This window comes from Equus caballus, chromosome 5 (genome assembly GCF_041296265.1).
Source record: "Equus caballus isolate H_3958 breed thoroughbred chromosome 5, TB-T2T, whole genome shotgun sequence".
In the NCBI taxonomy this organism is placed as follows: Eukaryota; Metazoa; Chordata; class Mammalia; order Perissodactyla; family Equidae; genus Equus; species Equus caballus.
In genome coordinates, this window is record NC_091688.1 from 37,436,349 (window position 1) to 37,459,156 (window position 22,808).

General features: G+C 37.3%; 1 protein-coding gene across 3 annotated transcripts; it reads left to right on the forward strand.

The window, feature by feature from the left end:
- Positions 1-15,917: 15,917 nt before the first annotated feature.
- Positions 15,918-22,567, forward strand: OR10X1E (olfactory receptor family 10 subfamily X member 1E). 3 transcript variants are annotated; one of them, XM_070266241.1, is made up of 3 exons: positions 15,947-15,966; positions 17,031-17,122; positions 19,755-22,567. In XM_070266241.1, exon 3 carries the CDS (start codon positions 19,772-19,774, stop codon positions 20,702-20,704), a length of 933 nt encoding a protein of 310 aa, XP_070122342.1. In that variant the 5' UTR covers positions 15,947-15,966; positions 17,031-17,122; positions 19,755-19,771; the 3' UTR covers positions 20,705-22,567.
- Positions 22,568-22,808: the final 241 nt, after the last annotated feature.

Consider the following 22,808-nt stretch of genomic DNA (forward strand, 5'->3'; position numbering starts at 1 on the left):
GGTGGCAGTCATTATTATGACCTAGTACAGGTGTGCTGACACAGTTGCTATGAGACACCATCAGAACTCTTCCTCTGGCCTGTTAGTGCAGGGGCCTACCCCACCCAGAAAAGCATCAATTTAATACAGCTCAGCCAGGCCAAGCAACCCACCCTAGGGACAGGCCATACCCAACAGCAAGCTCTCGGGCAACTTGTTGACCCACATAGGCAGCATGCCTGGAAATTCTGCAGCCAGGCAAGTGGGTCCACATCTGTAGGGAAGGGCAGGTGCAAGGGTTGGGGCTGCATTGGTGGAGTGTGTGGAGCCTCTGTAGTGGGGCAACTGGGTCTACTTCAGTGGCTCAGGATGTATGCACAGGAAGGACTTTTTTGAGAGGATGTGTGGCCCTTTGGGTGGTGGGGCTTGTCAGCTGCAGCAGACTTTTGGTTCTCAAACAGCCACATAGGGGATTAGCCCCACCTTACAAAGCCTGAAACAACTGGGTGCTCCCATGCCTGAGGCTGGCCCCACTCAGTTGCAATCCTGAGAGATGAGACAACAGACTTGCAGGCCAGAGGCCTACAGAAATTGTAAGTTTGTGAGCCTAGCAACCAGCCTGGCTATGCTGGGGACCTACTTACTTAACAGAAAAACTGCAACAGCAATGTGCTACTGGAACTTATAGCCAACTGTGCTAGGGTTTCTCACAGATGATAAAGCATCTGAGAGTCTATAGCAGCCACACACAACTGAGCATTACAACCAGCCAGCCAGAGGGACAGCCTAGGCCCCCCAGGCACCTGCAGCAAGAGTAACCCTGCTACAACTGAAGAACGCATGTAGCCCACACAGGGGACACTACTGGAACATCTGTAACTGATGACAAGAGGGAAGGACACTGCTGGACATCATAAGACATCTCTTACATAAGGCTACCTCTTCAAGATTGAGAGATGTAGCTGACCTACCTACTGCATAGCTGTAAACACAGAGAAAGAGGCAAAATGAGGAGACAAATGAATACAATCCAAGTAAGGGAATAGGGCAAAACCTCAGAAAAAGAAATAGATGAAACAGAGATAAACAATCTACCTGGCAAAGAATACAAAATAATAGTCATAAGGAGGCTCACTGATCTTGGGAGACAGATGGAAGAACTTGGTGAGAATTTCAACAAAGAACTGGAACATATAAAAAAAGAAGCAATCAGAAATGAAGAACATCTCAGTAGAAACCTTACAGGCTAGAAGTTAGTGGCACAATATATTTAAAGTGCTGAAAGAAAAACAACTTACAGCCAAGAATACTCTACCTGGCAAGGTTATCATTCAGAATGGAAGGAGAAAGAAAAAGTTTCCCAGACAAGCAAAAATTAAAGAAGTTTATCACCAAAACCCAGCCTTGCAAGAAACGCTAAAGGGAAATATTTAAGTGGAAAAGAAAAGAACACAAATAAGAGCAATAAAATTAACAACAACAACAAAAAATGATGAAGTCCCTGGTAAAGGCAAATATACAGTAAAGGTAGCAGATCAGCCCCCTATGAAGCTAATTTGAAGGTCAAAAGACAAAAGTACTAAAATTATCTGTTTTCATGATAAAAGGGTAATGGATACACATGCACAAAAAAGAGGTTAGACATGATGTCAAAAATATAAAATGTGGGAGGAGAAGAGAAGGAGAGTAGAGGTTTGAGCAAGAGGGAAAACAAAAGAGACCATCAACTTAATATATATTGCTATATAGTAGGTTGTTATATATGAACCTTATGGCAATCACACACCAGAAAACTATGATAAATACACAAAAAATTAAGAGAAAGGAATCCATTCATAATACGAAAGAAAGCCATCAAGCTACAAGGGAAGAGAGCAAGAGAAGAAAAGAATAGAGAAAAGTTACTAAAACACAGAAAAAAAATAACAAAATGACAATAAATACTGTCTTACCAATAGCTACTTTAAATGTCAATGGACTAAATGCTCCAAGCAAAAGGCAGAGGGTGGCCAATTGGATTTGACAAAGACCAATATACATGCCACATAAAAGAGACAAATTTCAGACCTAAAGACATGCACAAACTGACAGTGCAGAGATGGAAAAAGATACTACATAAAAATGGCAAAGTAAAGAAGGCTATGGTAAGTGACACTTATATCAGACAAAATAGACTTTAAAACAAAAATTATAACAAGAGACAAAGAAGAGCACGACATAATGATAAAGGGAATAATAAAAAAATAGAAAATAACACTTGTAAATATCTATGCATCCAACATAGGAGCACCTAAATATATAAAGCAATTGTTAACAGACATAAAAGGAAAAATATACAGTAACACAATAACAATAGGGGACTTTAACATTCTACTTACACCAATGGATAGATCACCCAAACAGAAGATCAATTAGGAAACATTGGCCTTAAATGACACAATAAACTAGTTCAACTTAGTAGATATGTACAGGATCATTCCATCCCCAAACCACAGAATACACATTCTTTTCAAGTGCACATGGAACATTCTCCAGGATAGATCACATATTAGGCTGCAAAACAACTCTCAATTAACTTACAAAGATTGAAATAGTACCAAGGATCGTTCACGACCATAATAGTATGAAACTAGAAATCAACTACAGGAAGAAAATCAGAAAAGCTACAAATATGTGGGGAGTAAACAAAATGCTACTGAACAATGATTGAGTTAATGAAGAAATCAAAGGAGAAATCAAAAACTACCTGGAGAGAAACATGGCAGAGTGAGCAGTTTTCTTTTTCTTTCCCCCTTCAAAATACAACTAGATGGACATTTATTGTTCAACAAAAGATATCCACACAGCACTTCAGGATGCCTGACAGACCCGTGCTGCTATACATAAGAAGGTGGACAGACTTGCCCCTGGGAGGAGGTGGAGATAGGTGAAAACTCCCCAACCCCCAGACAACCTAGTACCTGTGAGTGACTCTCTCCCTGCTGACATGCTCATAACATCACCATGGTACTGAGGGTGGGCATGCGGATGCATAGGTGACACGACTGTGGAAACAGGTGACTACAGCCCTAAGCCACCTGTGACTGCACCTTAGTCCAGTGGGAAAATCCATGGTCCCATAGCAGCTGCAGAGAAAGCCTCTACTCGGACTTAGCAGAGAGGCCCCACTCAGCAATCACAAGGCTGGGAGGCTCTGGGACAAAAAGGGTTTGGCTGGCTGAGCAACCTGCCAGCCACATTTAGCATACACAGCCTTGATGCCACCCTGAGGGGGCAAGGGAGACCCAGTGGGACAATGTGATGGGGCAGTGAAAATTCGGAGCCTCAGTGTGACTGCTCCTTGGTCCAGGGGAAAATCCACAGTCCCACAGCAGCTGCAGGGAAAGCCTCTACTCAGCCTTAGCAGAGAGGCCCTGCCCAGCAATCACAAGGCTGGGAGGCACCAGGGCAAAAGTGGCACAGCTGGGCGAGCTAACTGCAGGCTGCATTAGATAGCCATGGCTCTGCTGTGGCCCAGAGTAGACAAGAGAGATCCTACAAGACCTGATGGTGGCAAAGCTGTGAGTCTAGGTGAACCTGCTCCCAGCTGCTGTGAAAGCCCATAACACCACTGCAAACCCTAAGGAAGGAACATGTCTAGGTGGTCTGCAAGAGCAGGCACCAGCAACCTGAGGTCCCCTTGTGACTGTTCCCACAGCTGGTGGGAGACCCCATAGGGCCATGGTGATCATGAGGAGGGGCCCAGGCTTGGTCAGGAACAGCTTACAGGGATCCTGGTCAGTGCAGATTACACAGCTGCTGCCCCCTCCCCACCAGTAGAAGCAAGTGGAAGCAGTAACCAAACTCTGTCTCTATGAGAAGGCACAAATCCACACCATTAAGCAGTGTGAAAAAAATATATTAAATCTCCAGAACAGAAGGAAAATGACAAGTACCCAGAAAACAATCCCAAAGATACTGAAATCTATAACCTAAATGACAACTAATTCAAAATAGCTATCATTAAAAAACTCAATGAGTTAAAAGAGAATACAGATACACAACTCAATGAGGTCAGGAGCTACATCACAAAAGAGTTGATACTATAAAGAAGAACCAATCAGAAATGTTGGAGAGGAATAACAAAATGGAGGAGATTAAGAAAAATCTGGACTCTCTGAACAGTAGGTTTGATAATATAGAGGACAAAATTAGCCATTTGGAGGATAGGGATATAGAAATGTTTCATATAGAGGAGGAGAGAGAACTAAGACTAAAAAGAAATGAAGAAACTTTCCGAGAAATATCTGACTCAATTAGGAAATGCAACATAAAAATTATAGGTATCCAAGGAGAAGAGAAGGAGACAGGGGAGAAAGCCTGTTCAAGGAAATAATGGCTGAGAATTTCCCAATCCTGGGGAGAGAGATGGAAATCCATGTAACAGAAACTAATAGAGCTCCAAACTTTATCAATGTTAAACTACCAACCCTGAGGTGTATCATAGTGAAGCTTGTAAAACTCAATGACAAAGAGAAAATATTAAGGGAGCAAGGCAGAAGAAAATAACCTACAAAGGAACCCCCATCAGGCTGTCAGCATATTTCTCAGCAGATACCTCACAGGCTAGGAGAGAATGGAATGATATATTCAAAACTCTGAAGGACAAGAGCTGGCAGCCAAGAATACTCTAACCAGCGAAAATATCCTTTAAATATGATGGAGAAATAAAAACTTTCCCAGATAAACAAAAGTTAACGGAGTTCTTCGCCACAAGTCCCCCCCCACCCCCCCCCGACAAAAAATGCTCAGGAAGACCCTCATACCTGAAAAAAAAAAAAAAAAAAAAAGGAAATGGATTACAAAGCCCAGAGCAAAGGAGATAAGTAGAAAGACAAAATCAGAAAATTGCAGGTCTAGATCAGAACAGGTTAGCAAATGTAAGTATAGCATTAAAGATAAAAGGAAGGGAAACACCAAGAAAAAATACACTCTTGTCATTTTAACCACAAACTCACAACAAAGAAGGAAGAAAAAAAGACCTGATGATAATAATCTAGAAGGAGAAGAGGAGAGGGATGAAACAGCTTAACCTAAGGAAATGGGCTATCAGAAAATGGCCTATCTCATCTATGAGATGTTTTATACAGAAAACATGGTAACCTCTAAACAAATAACAAGAATAGAGACACAAATTACAAATAAGAGGAAAGCCAATATAGAAAACTACCTACTTAAATTGGTAGTCCAAAAATCACAGGACAAGAAACAAAGGAAATGAAGGAGAACTGGAAAATGAGTGATAAAATGGCAATATTAGGCCCCCACATTTCAATAATCACTCTAGATGTAAATAGATTGAATTCTCCAGTCAAAAAACATAGTGTGGCAGCATGGATTTAAGGAACAAGGCCCAAGAATATGTTGCCTTCAGGAAACACACCTCAGCCCCAAAGACAAACACAGACTCAGAGTGAAGGGATGGAAGATGGTACTCCAAGCTAATAATGAACATAAGAAAGCTGGTGTTGCCATACTTATATCAGACAAAGTTGACTTCAAAGCAAAAGAGGTAAAGAGAGACAAAGAGGGGCAGTTTACAATGATAAAAGGGACACTCCACCAGGAAGACATAATGCTTATAAATATATATGCACCCAACACAGGAGCACCAAAGTACATAAAGCAACTATCAACAAAAATAAAAGGAGATATCAACAACAATACAATAATAGTCGGGGACCTCAAGACCCCACTAACACCATGGATACATCATCCAAACAGAAAGTCAACCAGGAAATTGTAGAATTAAATGAAAAACTAGACCAGATGGACTTAATAGATATATAGAACACTCCATCCAAAAACAGCAGGTTACACATTCTTCTCAAGCACACATAGAACATTTTCAAAGATAGATCACATGTTTGGAAACAAAGCAAGCCTCAACAAATTCAAGAGGATTGAAATAATATCAAGCATCTTTTCTGAGCATAATGTTATGAAACTAGAAATCAACTACAAGAATAAAGCTGGGAAAGGAGCAAAAATGTGGAGATTAAACAACATGCTACTGAACAACCAGTGGATCATTGAAGAAATTAAAGGAGAAATCAAATACTATCTGGAGACAAATTAAAATGAGAACACGCAGGGCTGGCCCTGTGGCCAAGTGGTTAAGTCCACACGCTCCGCTGCTGGTGGCCCAGTGTTTCATTGGTTCGAATGCTGGGCGCGGACATGGCACTGCTCATCAAACCACGCTGAGGCAGCGTCCCACATGCCACAGCTAGAAGGACCCACAATGAAGAGTATACAACTGTGTACCGGGGGCTTTGGGGAGAAAAAGGAAAAAATAAAATCTTTAAAAAAAAAATGAGAACACGCCATGCCAACTCATCTGGGATGCAGCAAAAGCAATCCTAAGAGGGAAATTCATTGCAAGACAGGCTCACCTCAAGAAACATCTTAGATAAGCAATCTCAAACTACATCTAACAGAATTAGAAAAAGAAGAACAAAGGAAGCCCAAAATCAATAGAAGGAGGGAACTAATAAAAAATTAGAGCAAAAATAAATGAAATTGAAACAAAAAAGACAGTAGAAAGGATCAATGAAACAAAGAGTTGGTTCTTTGAGTAAATAAACGAACTTGACAAACTCTTTGCAATGCTCACTAAGAAAAAAAGAGAGAAGATTCAAATAAATAAAATTAGAAATGAAAGAGGAGAAATCACAATGGATACCACAGAAATACAAAAGATTATAAGAGAATACTATGAAAAACTATGTGCCAAAAAATTGGACAACCTAGAAGAAATGGCTAAATTCTTAGACTCTTACAACCTCTCAAAACTGAATCAGGAAGAAATAGAGAATCCCAATAGAACAATCACAAGCAAAGAAATTAAAAGAGTAATCAAAAACCTCCCCAAAAATAAAAGTCCAGGACCAGACAGCTTCTCTGGACAATTCTAACAAACATTCAAAGAACATTTAGTGCCTATCCTTCTCAAACTATTCGAGAAAATTGAGGAAGATGTAGCACTTCCTAACACATTCTTCGAAGCCAACATCACCCTGATCCCAAAACCAGATAATGACAAGACAAAGAAGGAAAACTACAGGCCAATATCACTGATGAACATAGATGCAAAAATCCTCAACAAAATTCCGGCAAACCAAACACAGCAATACATTAAAAAGATCATACACCATGATCATGTGGATTTATACCTGGGACACAGGGAAGTTTCAACATCCACAAGTCAATCAACATGATACACCACATTAACAAAATGAGAAACAAAAATCACATGATCATCTCGATAGACACAGAGAAATCATTCAACAAGATCCAACATCCATTTATGATAAAAAACTCTCAATAAAATGGGTATAGAAGGAAAGTGCCTCAACATAATAAAGGCCATATATGACAACCCCACAGCCAGCATCATACTCAATGGGCAAAAACTGAAAGGCATCTCTCTGAGAACAGGAACAAGACAAGGATATCCACTCTCACCACTCTTATTCAACATAGTACTTGAGGTTTTGGCCAGAGAAATTAGGCAGGAAAAAGAAATAAAAGGAATCCAAATAGGCAATGAAAAAGCTAAATTCTCACTGCAGATGACATGATCTTATATATAGGAAACCCCAAAGAATCCACTGGAAAACTATCAGAAATGATCAACAACTACAGTAAATGTGCAGGGTATAAAATCAACTTACATAAATCAGTAGCGTTTCTATACTCTAATAACGAACCAACAGAAAAAGAACCCAAGAATGCAATCCCATTCACAATCACAACAAAAAGAATAAAATGCCTTGGGGTAACTTTAACCCAGGAAGTGAAAGGCCTATACAATGAAAATTACAAGACATTCTTGAAAGAAATTGATGACGACATAAAGAGATGGAAAGATATTTCATGCACATGGACTGGTAGAGTAAACATAGCTAAAATGTCCATACTACCTAAAGCAATCTACAGATTCGATGCAATCTCAATCAGAACCCCAATGACATTCTTTACAGAAATAGAACAAAGAATCCTAAAATTCATGTGGGGCAACAAAAGACCCCGAATTGCTAAAGCAATCCTGAGAAAAAAGAACAAAGCTGGAGGCATCACAATCCCTAACTTCAAAACATACTACACAGGCTACAGTAATCAAAACAGTGTGGTACTGGTACAAAAACAGGAGCACAGATCAATAGAGCAGAATTGAAAGCTCAGAAATAAAACCACACATCTATGGACAGCTAATCTTCAACAAAGAGCTGAGGGCATACAATGGGGAAATAAAAGTCTCTTCAACAAATGGTGCTGGGAAAACTGGACAGGCACATGTAAGAGAATGAAAATTGACCATTCTTTTTCACCGTTCACAAAAATAAACTCAAAATGGATCAAAGACCTAAAGGTAAGACCTGAATCATAAGGCTTCTAGAAGAAAATATAGGCAATAGACTCTTTGACATAAGTATGGCAACACCTGCTTTCTTATGTTGTGTTAAAAGGATCTTTTCGGACACCTTGTCTTCTCAGACAAGGGAAACAGTAGAAAGCATAAACAAGTGGGACTTCATCAGACTAAAGAGCTTCTTCAAGGCAAGGGAAAACAGGATTGAAACAAAAAAACAACCCACCAATTGGGAAAAAATATTTACAAATCATATATCCAACAAAGGGTTAATCTCCATATTATATAAAGAACTCACACAATTCAATAACACAAAGTCAAACAACCCAATCAAAAAATGAGAAGGGGACATGAACAGACATTTCTCCAAAGATGATATACAGATGGCCAATAGACACATGAAAGGATGCTCATCATCACTGATCATCAGCGAAATGCAAATCGAAACTACACTAAGATATCACCTTACTCCCGTTAGAATGGCAAAAATAACCAAAACAAAAAGTAACAAATGTTGGAGAAGTTGTGGAGAAAAAGGAACCCTCATACACTGCTGGTGGGAATACAAACTGGTGCAGCCACTATGGAAAACAGTATAGAGATTTCTCAAAAAATTAAAAATAGAAATACCATATGACCCAGCCATGCCACTACTGGGTATCTATCCAAAGAACTTGAAATCAGCAATTCCAAAAGTCCCATGCATCCCTATGTTCATTGCAGCATTATTCACAATAGCCAAGATGTGGAAGCAACCTAAGTGCCCATCAACTGATGATTGGATGAAGAAGATATGGTATATATATATATACACAGTGGAATACTACTCATCCATTTAAAAGGATAAAATTGTCCCATTCACAACAACATGGATGGACCTTGAGGGTATTATGTTAAGTGAAATAAGCCAGATAGAGAAAGACAATATCTATATGACTCCACTCATATGTAGAAGTTAAACATGTAGACAAAGAGAATAGATTAGTCGTTACCAGGGGAAAGGTGGGTTGGGGGTGGGCGCAAAGGGTGAAGTGGTGCACCTACGACACGACTGAAAAACAATAATGTATAAATGAAATTTCACAAGGTTGTAAACTATCATAATCTCAATAAAAAGTTAAAAAAGGTTAAAATGTCAAAAGGTTTATGAAAATTGTCATGAAATTTTTTTTGTAATGTGAAACTATTAAATGCATCATTCAATACATCAATTCAATACATCATTAAAAAAACCAACCTGGAAACAAATGGAAATATGACATTCCAAAATTTATGTGATACAGCAAAAGCAGTTCTAAGAGGGAAGTTTACAGCAATAGAGGCCTACCTCAAAAACAAGAAAAATCTCAAATAAGCAATCAAACAGTGCACCTAAGGGAACTTGAAAAAGAAGAACAAACAAAGCCCCAAGTCAGTAACTCATTGAGTTTGTTTTGTTAACTATTTTGAAATGTCTCTGTTAGATTGTAAATTTCTGTGGCTTCAAGATTTGTTTCTAGGTAATTGTCATTCTCCTTCTGGTCTGGAGTGTTAATGTATTTCTCCTTGCTTATTGATGGGGTGGACCTTTGTCATTGCTTATCGGTAAGATCTGGGCCCAGATTCCACCTGACTCCACTGAGGGGAGCAGGAGCTGTGTTTTCTGAACTCATGGTGACCACTAGCAGTCGTGCCCATTAATTGGAATTTGCGCTGATAGGTCTCTCTGCATGTGGCCACCACTGCTTCACATACGTAGGTGCAGACAGTCTGGTGAGAATCCCTTGCTCTGGCTGAACAGCCAAGTTGATGACCCATATCAGAACAGCCTGTGTTCCTGCTGTCCACTCACTGGCTGCTTGCCTGGGCTGCTTGGCTTGGTGGGGGCACCACCCCATGATGGCTTAGCCGCCTAAGTGTGGAGTGTCCCCATGGGTTGGGAAGAAACTCTGACAGCAAAAGTGTTCCTGTAGAGTGCTACGTTTTTCCCCATTCTCCTCTCAGAGTTGCACAGAAGGACCCACATCCTAGATCACAGCCACTGGAGAGGGGGATGACATCTGCTCATCTCCCTCCACTGCCTTCCAGGGGGTCCACTCCACCATCTTCAGTTATATGGCTGCATGGATGTCTCAGATGCCTACTGTGCTGTGTGGATGTCCTCTGTCGGTTAATGAATGACCTTTTCATTCTATCTTAAGGGGAATAGCCAAGGGGAACAGCTGACTCCACCATGATGATGATATCACTACTGTTTCTCAAACTTCTGATTAACTTTGGTCACTTTCCAGTCACTTGGAATAATTAGTCTTAATGTTTTTGTCCATGTTTAATAATTTGTATATATGAAAGGAATCACTGAATCTCTTCAAGCCATTATTAACTCCTCCTTTTCTACTTCATTTACTAAATTTCCTTTCACTCTATTTCTGGTTAAATATCCGACTCATTCCACCCATGCCTCAGGCCAGGTGGTCTGCCTGATACTAGCTGGACAAATTAAATTATATTAATTTCTGGCTGGAGTAATTAGTACAAGTGGTGGGCAGGTAAATAAATCCAGGGTAACAAATGTTTTTTTTTTTTTCTTTTACATAACTCATGGTTAAAGAAGAAAAGAAGTGCAATAATAAAATATTTCTAGCTTAATGATAATAAAAACAAAGCATGTTTACATTTGCAAAATACAGCTAAAAATTGCTTAAGGGAAAATTTATAGATTTAAGTTCTTATTAAAAAAGAAAATTATCAAGAACATGATCTATACTTAAACAATTAAGAATATAGGTGTTTTTTAAGAAAAAAGTAAAATTAATAAAAAAGTAAGGAGAAGAAAGAACATAATAAAGATATGAATAGTAAACAATATAATAGAAAAAATTTTAGTCAACAGTATTAGAATTTGAATCTTTTAAATTCTTAGTGAAACACAAACTCTTAACAAAATTGGTAAGGAATAAAGAGAAAATAGAAAAAGCAAAAATGAACAAGAGAATATTAGTTCTGATCCTACAGACAATTAGAGCAGGAAGACATAAATGTGAAGAAATTAAAGTCAATAAACAAACCTAGGTAAAAAAAATTCATTAAAAACACAACCTGTCAAAAGTGACTAAAATAAATAGAAAATATGAATAGCTCAAAACTTTTTAAAGATATTAATTTGTAACTATAAAACCTCCCCAAAGAAAATTCCAGATTCAGAAGCTTTAAGTGGCTAATTCTTTCAGACAATTAGGAAAAAAGAAAAGCAAGAATACACAAGTTCTTTCAGGAAATACAATGTCGAGACCAATTTATATTTTATGAGACTAGAATAACTACGAAACTGAAACCTGACAAGCATGGTATAAGGAAACAAAATTGCAGACCACAATAACATATCAACATAGTTTCAAAAATGTTCCCCAAAAATATTAGAAAATATATTCCAGCAATATATAAAAAGAATATTTCATGACAAGGAATTTATTCCAAGAATGAAAAACTGATTTATTATTTGAAAATCTGTTAACAGAATTCATTACATCAGCAAAACAAAGGCTAAAAAATAATCTACTCATCTCAATATTTATAGAAAAAATATTTGTAAAAATCAATATCCATTGTTGATAAAAATTCTGTTTCTATGAAAATCTAAAGCTAACACCATACCTCATTGTGAAATATTGAACCTGTTTTTCTAAAATGAATGCTCTTACCATCTGTCTACAATACTATAATGGAGCTTTAAAACAATGGAATAATGTAAAACAAGGGATGCAAATTATATAATGATTTGAAAGGAATAATAAAACTCTTCATTTCCAAGTGATGTGACTGAATACCTAGAAAATCTTACTAAATCTACATTAGCAGCTATAAAAATAATTATATATAGCAAGCTCTCAAATCAAGTTTTTCTTCATATTAATTACAAATAGCACAAAAATGATATTTTTAAATATCAATATCAGTAACATCAAAACATGAAACACTTATATTGTATTATACTCATATTGTAGCACTATTCAGAATAACCAAGATAGTGGAAATAAGTTAAATGTCCATCAATGGGAGAATGCATAAAGAAAATGTGGTATATGCATAGAATGGAATATTTTTCATCCTTAGAAAAGAAGGAGATCTTGCCATTTGTGACAACATGGATGGACCTAGAGGACACTAAATTAAGTGAAATAAGCTGAAATAAACCAGACATAGAAAGACAAATACTATATGATCTCACTTATATGTGAAATCTAAAATAGTCAAACTCATAAAAGCGGAGAGTAGAATGGTGGATACCAGAGGCTGTGGGGAGGGAGAAATTGACAGACGTCTGCCAAGCGTACAATTTTCAGTTATACAAGATGAATGAATTCTTGAGACCAAATTTAAGGAATAGTGACTATAAGTAACTATCCTGAACTGCATACTTGAAATTTGCTCACAGGTCATATCTTAATTTTTCTTAGCACATACACAAAAAAATGGTAACTATGTGAGGTAATAGATAGGATAATTAGCTTGATTGTAGTGACTAATTCACAATGTATATGTATATCAAATCACCAGATTGTACACCTTAAAAATACACAATAAAATAGAAAAGAAGGCTGTCCTGGTGGCACAGTGGTTGTGTCCACACATTCTACTTCGGTGGCCCAGGGTTCACTGGTTTGGATCCTGTGTGTGGACCTACACACTACTTGTCAAGCCATAGTGTGGTAGGCATCCCACATGTAAAGTAGAGTAAGATGGGCACGGATGTTAGCTCAGGGCCAGTCTTCCTCAGCACAAAAGAGGAGGATTGATGGCAGATGTTAGCTCAGGGCTAATCTTCCTCAAAAAAAGAAAAAAGAAAATCGGCATCCAGTTTTTCTGCAACAAGCAACCTTCAGACTCCACAAGCGATATTATGCCTTAAACATTAGAATGTGTTTAGATATTTTAACAATGACAAATGAAAATTCGTGTTTTATTTATGAAAATGCTCCATCCAAAATGACTTGACATGGTGGGAAAAGGAGACTGAGGTGGGGACTTGGCAGTGACTAGGGAGTGCAGGCAGGGAGAGATTTCCTGTGCAGAGGCTCACATGGCTTGAACACTTTGCCGGTGACAAAGTAAGGGACATTAGGCTTTTTTATCAGCTTTCCTGGATGTGTGGCAGAAGGAGAAGAGGAAAGAGTTTAAAGGCTTAAAAGATGTCAGAAAACAATTCTGTCAGTATCACACAGTGTTGATTAACGTATCTGTATAGTAAGTTTTAATATTGGAAGGAGTACTTATTTTCATTTTCTTCTTCTTCAGATTGTTGTAGTTATTTAAAGACTTGTGATTTTCCATGTAAATTATAGAATAAGTTTGCCTTTTCCACAACAATCTGACTGGGATTTTAAAAGGAGTTGCATTAACCTATGGATCAAATTAGGAACTAATTTTGTTCTTACTTTTCTAGCATCTTGAGATAAGATATAGATTATTTATTACAGACTTGCTCTCTAATGTAAATAGTTACTGCTATGAATTTTCTGTTTAGAATTGCTTTAGCTACATCCCACAAATTTTGATACATTGCAAGTTCATTTTGATTCAAAGGTTTGTACTATTTTTATTTCCTTTGAGACCGCCTCTTTGACCCAAGGATCATTTAAATTACATGTATGTGTAGATTTCCCTATTGTCTTTCTGTTATTTATTTCTAACTTGATTCCATTATGGTTGGAAAACCATAATATCCTCAGTATGGTTTCCATCCTTTTAAATTCTTTGAAGTTTATCTTGTGGTCAAGGATATGGTTTATCTTGGTGTGAGGTGGAGGATGGGTTACACCCTTGGCTCTGCTGGAAATGCTACTATGGGCTGACAAGGACTGGTGGCTTTTGTGTGTTGGGGACTGAGTTAGGATCCTAGCTCCACTGACACTTCAGGTGTAGGCAGATTAGGCACCCCACTGGCACAGGCTGTCAATCTCCATATTAAGTCCCTGTTGGGCTTCCTCTTTCTTGATTCTTTGTCATGGAGAATAAACTTTCTTTTTACTTTTTATTTTGCTCTTATTTTCCTTTTGTTGGTTTTTGCCTAGGCCTATTGACAGTTTCAGGTTCAAGTGGCAGTGTCCTCCACATCCCAGCCTGAGATATACAGGAGATAAAATAATTCCTTGGGAATTCACTGTGGTTTCATTCTTCAAGTCCTGAGGTCCCTAGCCAAACCACCTTGTCCATTTTTTTTAAAAAAGTGAATTTTTTTATTGAAATATAATTCACATATGATATTATATTAGTTTCAAGTGTACAATGTATTGATTCAATATTTGTATATATTGTGAAATTATCACCAGAATAAGTCTAGTTAACATCGGTTACCATACATAAGTTATAATTGTTTTTTATTCTTGTGATGAGAACATTTAAGATCTACTCTCTTAGTAACTTTCAAATATGCAATACAGTATTATTAACTATAATTAACAATCCTTTCTTATTCACCTTCCACAATAATTTTGATTGTCTGTTGAATTATTTCCAAGTTATTTATTTGTATTTACTGGAGAGAGCAGAGAAAAGTGAATATATACCATGTTTTTCTGGAATCCGAATAGATTAAACTTTGTAGGAAATGGGAAATCTATTTTCCAGAATTCCATGATATTTTATAATTTTAACATGCCCAACAGTGGTGTATAAACTACACTTCTTCCAAATCCTAACCAACACTATTATAGTCAATCTTTTTTACTTTTAGATATTCTAATCGTGTGTAGTAGAATCACACTGGGGTTTGATTTGTATTGCCTAATGACTGATAATGTTGAGCATCTCTTCAAGGGCTTATATTCCATCCAAATATATTCTTTAAGTGTTTTAAAAATCTCATTGTCATTATGTTGCATACTTTCGATACATGTTTATTTAACCAATGTTATGTAGTCATTGCATAATTGGAAGTGCTGGACTACAAGTTATTATATCCTGCTAGGAACTGGAATTCCAGCTCTTCTTATTTTTAGAAGTCTATATGACACTCCTCCTCCATGGCATGTTCTCCGACCACCCTGGTCCAGTTTGTCTTATCTTGTCTGTCCACTATTTTAGTCTTCAGCGCACTACAGCACACAGTAGTCCACCCTTATCCATGGTTTTACTTTATACAATTTCAGTCACCTGCTGTCAACCATGGTCCAAAAATATTAAATGGAAAATCCCACAAATACACAATTCAGAGTTTGCAATTTTACTCTTTCTGAGTAGTAGGACAAATCTCATGCTGTACTGCTCCATCATGCCCAAGACATAAATCATCCCTTTGTCTAGTGTATCTATGCTATATAGGCTACCCATACTACCCACTCATTGGTCACTTAGTAACCATTTGAGTTATCAGATCAACTGTTGAGGTATCAAAATGCTTCTGTTCAAGTAACCATTGACATAATCTGCTCTTGACATCTAACCATTGACATAATCATGGCTCAATGATCCTTCTTCTGACATATTGTCAGAAGGCCCATAGTAACCTTATGTTACATCACAATGCCTATGTCATTCAGCTCACTTCAGTTCATCACGTAGGCACTGTATCATTTCACAGAATCACAAAACGTAGGGTGAGTACAGTAGAATGTATTTTGAAAGAAAGAGACTACAGTCATTTAACATTTATTACAGAATACTGTTGGAAATCTGCTTTATTATTGGTTATTGTTGTTAATCTTTTACTGTACCTAATTTATAAATTAAGCTTTATCATATATCTGTATGTGTAGGAAAAAACATAGTACATATGGAGTTTGGTACTATCCACAGTTTCAGGTCTGGTACTATTCAGGTTTCTGGAATGTAGCCCCCTTCTATAAAAGCAGGCTAATGTAATTCACAATTCATGGGCACTATCTTCATCCTGCCACAGAAGTATAAATCCCTTTTAAAAAGATACTATTCCTTATACTTTTCTGATTTCTCCCATGGTACAATCTATAAACACTGTAAGCAATTCTGAATAACCAGGAAGGGAATCAGTAATGAGAGGGAAAGAGCATGTTCGTGACAAGTGGAAGAGTAAACTGAGCAATCATTAGGAATGCAAATTCTGATGCACTTTCTTCCCTGCCAAAAAAAAACTTGTGATGTAGCAGGAAGCTTTGTTAATGGGCAGGGTATGAACTCTGCAAGTTTTAAATCCCCAGAGATCCCCAGAGAGTTTAAATCACAAGTTACACAAAGACCTGTAACTAATGAGAACAAATTACAAAGTTGAGTAGAAAACTTCTCTTGCTCCCTCTGATGAAAGAAGAGAGGAATTCCCTCAGGTCTTCTAACCAGAATCAAACCTCAAGAGCTGAGGAACCTCAGGCCCTGATGAAAATCAGACAATCTATATAAATTGGTAGAAGGAATGACTCTAAACCATCGTGATTTAGTGAGTGGTGAGAACTGATCACAGCACATATGGCTTAGCCACACAATTTATGTCAAAAACCTCTAGAGCCATAGAAAGCTGAAGCTTATACCAAATTAGGACATTTTCCTCACTTCCCAGCTGAGGAAACTTAGAGCCAAACGGTGCAGGGACTTTCCCAATTTCACTAAACTAGCAGTGATAAAGTTAAGAATCCAGACTCTTAGAGCGGTGATTTTCATACAAAGTCAAACTCTGTCTCTTTTGTTGGAGAACAAATCATGCTTCCAGCAATGTGAAGACTATCCTGGGAGACCATAACTATAACACTGAATAGGCTTTGGAGCCCTGATAAAATACACAAGGTAGGAAACTATTCCAAATGGTTTGACTCTATTCATCATAATGTATTGTCACTGCACTTCCTCCAAATTACCACTTCTCTTTGACTTTGCATAGGCTGTGTGTTTCTCTTGTCAGTGGATCCATATCTCCACATTAAATTTGATGCAAGTGGATTTGGGGACAACTTTAGAGATAGGTGAGGGTAGGGTGGGGTATAGTACTCTCACTCCCTACACACATATATTCAGAATATGCCATAAGTGGGTGTACATTCTGACATTTGTACTCTACTGCTGAAGACCCACCAAGTAGGTATTTATCACATAATTAAAAGTAAGGATTAGATAAGAAAGGACCTGTCTTGGAATTTGTATTGCTGATTCTTTGCATCACCAAAACGCTTCTGCATTAAAGGATGGCTTTGAAAACAATCCCTCTTGGCTGTCTTGGAGGGATATGGCATATTGTGTGAATTCAGGCTATTCTGTGGACAGTTATGTTAGAAAGAGCTCAGGTTTTGCATCAAGCACACCAGGTAGTAGAACAACTTCTTGTTTTGCCAACATATTCTTTTTTTTTCCTCTCTCTTTCGTTTACTTAATTAATATTTTAGTTCCATAATCCATACCATTGCCTCTCTTATAGAGCTACTGTGAAGATTCAGTAGAACTTAAGAACATTAGTGTGGAAAGTTCTCTACTGACGAAAGAAATTTTTCATGATGGTTTAGCAGATAAGCAGAAAGCCATATTGGAACTTGGTACTTCTGAGAGGGAGAGAAGGTTTTCTGAAACAGTCCAGAATGATTCAGAAAGCTGTTTACAGGGGAAAGTGAAACAATAATACACAAGTCTGGATTTGGATACTAAGGAGATTCATTAAATTTTGATACCAAGAAGGCTTACACTAAAAGTCCTGATGAGGGAGCTCAAAAATCCTTTAGACACTGTCCTTCATAATATATCCTTGGGAAGAAGACAAAAAATACTTTTAGTCTTCTATTTGGGAGATAATTACTCACAGATAAAAAAGTATGGGTACTCTGAAAGAAAGAGGGAAACAGGAAAAGAGAAAGGATTGATATGAGCTAAGGAAAGATTGTCATGTGATTCATGTATGAGTATGAAAGAATAAGGATCTCGTTAGCTCTAAGAAGACAAGAATCAGAGGGGCCTATAAAGCAGAGTCCATAGGGTTTTGAATTATTTCTGGAATCATTTAAAATTCAGACCATTTTCCTACTACCTCTTTTGACTCTCAGTGACCAGCTAGATTCTGCCTTGAGAAGGCCTAATCTTAGCCTGAACTTAATTTAACTAGGAGTGGAAAGTCTGTTCATCTCCATACTCAAAATCACATTCTGAGCAGCAATAAATAACTAAAATAGTCATCATTTATAGATCCAGCACTTTTTTGATGATTAGCCTATCCATCCAACTTGTATTGGGAAATTATTACCTTCTTAAGATGCTCTCTATTATCACCCTGAGAAATACAGAAATATATGACTCAGATTCTCTTTCCTCAATAAGAAAGCATTGGTAAATGAAAAGAATAAACAAAGTCAAGTAACAACTATGCCATTTCATAGATGCAATTATCTATTCCTAAAATAATCACAACTGCCCTACACATTTCACAGCTGTCCTATGCACTTCACATTTATGCTGTGAAGAGTAAAATCAATAAACTTGAAAGAATGTGGCAACATGTAGACTCTATAAATTCTGGTTATTAAATATACTGGCATGTGAGACAAGAAAAACAAACAATAGTAAGATATAATACAAAGCTAAAGGAATGTGTTAAATATAAGGAAAAAATACATGACGTAGAAATCAGAGGAGGATGAGATTAAATCAGATGTAGAATTATCAAATAATTTGTTGGATGGCTAGCATTTAAATTTCAGATGCTGAGCTTGGCAATGAAGAAATGGGAAAAATCTCAATTACCACCTGCACTATACTTGCATAAAGGGTCTGTTTATCAATACTAATCACATACTCTAATTAATCACTATTAATCCTGAGGGCCCTCAGATATCTGATCATTTTCTCCTCTCCTCAGAGTGGATGAAAGGGACAATATTCTTTACTTCCCTTCAGCATTTCAGGATATAAATGTCTTCTCCAAGAAGGATTAATGACTTTAGACTTCTCTAAAAATAGTAAGCCATTGTCCAGGTTTAGTCTCAAAATTACTATAAATCAACTATCAACCTTCATTCAGTAGATATTTACAAACCATATGTTATGTGGAAGTTGACTCTTTGTCTATTAGCTACGTGGTAGATTTTTCAGTATTCAGAATATGATTCAAATCAGACTCTCCTAATACATCTGAATCTACTTTATCTGGATATCAATTAGAATATTGTTTCCCTATTGCATTAACAGCCATTAACATTCTTTAAAAGAAATAGGCCAGAAAAAGTCTTCTTGTGACATAAGTAATGAGTAACTGGTTGCTGAATCAAAAAGAAGTGAATGAATGAAAAATAAGGAAGACACATCACTTACATAAACATGGCGATTTCCTAAACTAAATGAAAAATCAGTTAGTAATTGCAACTGTGAACATTTGTCTTATTTACATCACAATTTTCAAAGAATAATGGAGAGTTAAATGTTTACTTGTGGTTTCTTTCAGATACAACCATTCAAACAATGAAGATCAACCAGACAATCCTGCAGGAATTCATTCTTGTTGGCTTTTCTGTTTACCCACATGTACAGACATTCCTCTTTGTGGTCTTCTTTTGCCTCTACCTTCTCACTCTCACAGGTAACCTGGCCATCATAGGTCTTACTTGGTTGGACAGAGCTCTCCACAGCCCCATGTACCTCTTCCTCAGTGCACTCTCCTTCTCTGAGACCTGCTACACACTGACCATCATCCCCAAGATGCTGGCAGATCTTCTGGCCAAAAGTAGAAGCATTTCAGTCATAGGTTGTGGCTTGCAGATGTGTTTCTTCTTGGGACTTGGTGGCACTAATTGTATCATCCTTACATTGATGGGCTATGATCGCTTCTTGGCCATCTGCAACCCTCTCAGATATCCACTGCTTATGACCAACATGGCATGTGGACAATTGGTGGCCTCTGCTTGGGCTGGAGGCTTCTTTATATCTCTGATAGAGACTGCACTGATATTCAAGGGCTCTTTCTGCAGCCCCAACCTTGTCAAACACTTTTTCTGTCATATGCGGGCAGTTGTGAGGCTGAATTGTCTAGACAGTGACCTCACAGAATTTATTGTAACTGTGATCTCAGTGTCAGGCTTGCTGGGCACATTCCTGCTCATCATCCTAACTTATGTTTTCATCCTTTCCACTGTCCTCAGGATCCCTTCAGCTGAGGGCAAGCAGAAGGCATTTTCCACCTGTGCCTCCCACATCACAGTGGTCATCATCCACTTTGGCTTTGCATCTATTGTTTATCTGAAGCCTGAAGCCTCAGGGGGAGATGACACACTGATAGCAGTTCCTTACACTGTCATTACCCCTTTCCTCAGCCCCCTCATTTTCAGCCTCAGGAATAAGAACGTGAAGACTGCTTTTGGAAAGGTGCTTGGAAAGGCAAGATACTTGTATAAATAGTTTTGGATTATTGCTTCATGATTGAACGTCGCCAGAAGTCATTTAGGCATCTACCCCGTAACACCTAGAGAAGCCTGTAACATTTGTCTTTTTCCATAGTTTGGCAGATGGATATCAAGTGACTGAGTCTGGGTCCTAAGACATCACAATCATTTAATCAGCTTGTTAGGGAAGTTGTCCAATTCTTCTACTTCTACTGTCCAACGCTATCTACTTTTATTACTGCTATCAATCATCCAATCACTTCTATTTCTGCTATCTGGCTCTGCAGGTGCTAGGCTTCTGCCAGTCAACTTCTAGGTGTCCTACACCATTGATGGAGTAGGAAATGAAATATTGTGGAAGCAAAAAACATCACCTGTCACCTCTACACTAAAAGATGTTTTCAAACATTTAAAGATGTAAAGGCTCAGAAACTTTTCTAGGCAGCATTGTGAGGGACCGGGTTGCATCTCCCAGGAAACAAATCATTTCTAGGAGGAGATAAACTATGTAGAAACCACCCACTGTCTACTTGCATATATCTGGATTGATATCTATATTTGTTATGTGCCCATGCCGTACTGATACTAATACTGTTCATGACAGTGTCCTTCCAGTGACTATCAGATGATAAGTTCTGTATATACAGGATATCTTGGAATATTGACTCAAACAACTAACGAGAATAGTAAAGCCTACATATTCTATGGGGGGATCTATGGGCGAGGGCTGGAAATAATCTCCATTTTCTTTAAAGATATTCAAAAACAAATGTTTTTTAAAAATCAAGCTATGTCATGATATTGAGAGTTTGGCAAACAAAGGCATTTTGGAATCATTTTGACAAACATACAACGTGTAATAAAGGAAATCAGATCAACACAGCATTCACCTTTATACCATCAGGAAGAAAATTAGAAGAACAGAAGAGGTAAGCAGACTTACAGAAAATTCAGATATATAAGCCTAGGGGAGTTTTTGGAATCTTTTTCCAGTTGTGGTGTAATCAAATCTGTGAACTCTCATGGAGGACATAATTGTTGTACAAGATTTTAGTGTATTCATTTAGTATGAAAAGTGTTGGAATAATTTCTGAAGTCCAATATTTACAGGAAAATTACAGAGATAAATAAGATATTGGATGAAAATTATACGTACCTACAGTGATTAAGATTAGCTCTTGTTAGAACTCTATTTTCTTCCCTGAGACCATTTTTTAATCACTTGTGCAAGCACAATATTTACCCTCTTCAAACTGTGGTCATGGCCTCAGTGCAAGAATATTTTTCCTACTTTTGTTCCACACCTGAGAACTCATTATCCAATAGAGGGAGGCTATAAAATCTTGGAAATAAATAGTAACAATTTATTCACTCATGGGAGGTGTAGAAGATATGATGTTGCATCTAGACTCAAGTTCCTGAAGTTGAATTTGGACAAATTAACCTTCATATACCTGATACGTTGACTGTAGCAGGAATTGCTACTCGACTACTTAATATCTAATGTTCGGCTAGAAACAAGTAACTAAATGGGAATTGGAAAATATCTATATGTTTAGATGTTAAGATACCCACTTCTAAATAAGCCATGAATTAAATAATAAATCCCATTGATATTAGAAAAAATGATATGAGCTGGAGAAAAGGAAAATACTGCAGATCAAATCTTGCAGGATAGAGCTTTTTAGTGTTTAGATGGAAATACATAGCTTCAAGATGCATTTTTTAAAAACCCATTGGCTGAAAATTAGTAAGTTAAGCATTCATCTCAATAATTCAGGAAATAAATAAATGAACAGAGCAAGGTTATAAATGAAAAATAAAAAGATAACAGCAGAAATTAATTAAATAATAGTAGGCAATAGAGAAGCTCAAAAAAGTAAAAGGCTGGAATATCAAAAATATTAATAAATATTATTCCCTTGTGAGATTGATGAAGAAATAGAGAGAAAAAAATAAAGTAAACATGAAGGGAATTAAAATACGAACATTTCTCAGACCATGCAGACATAAAAGATGAGAGAATGTCACAAATGGCTTCATGAACATAAATTTGAGAACTTAATGTAAACTGTGAAAATTACCATAAAATACACATTAAAACTGACATGGGCAGAAGT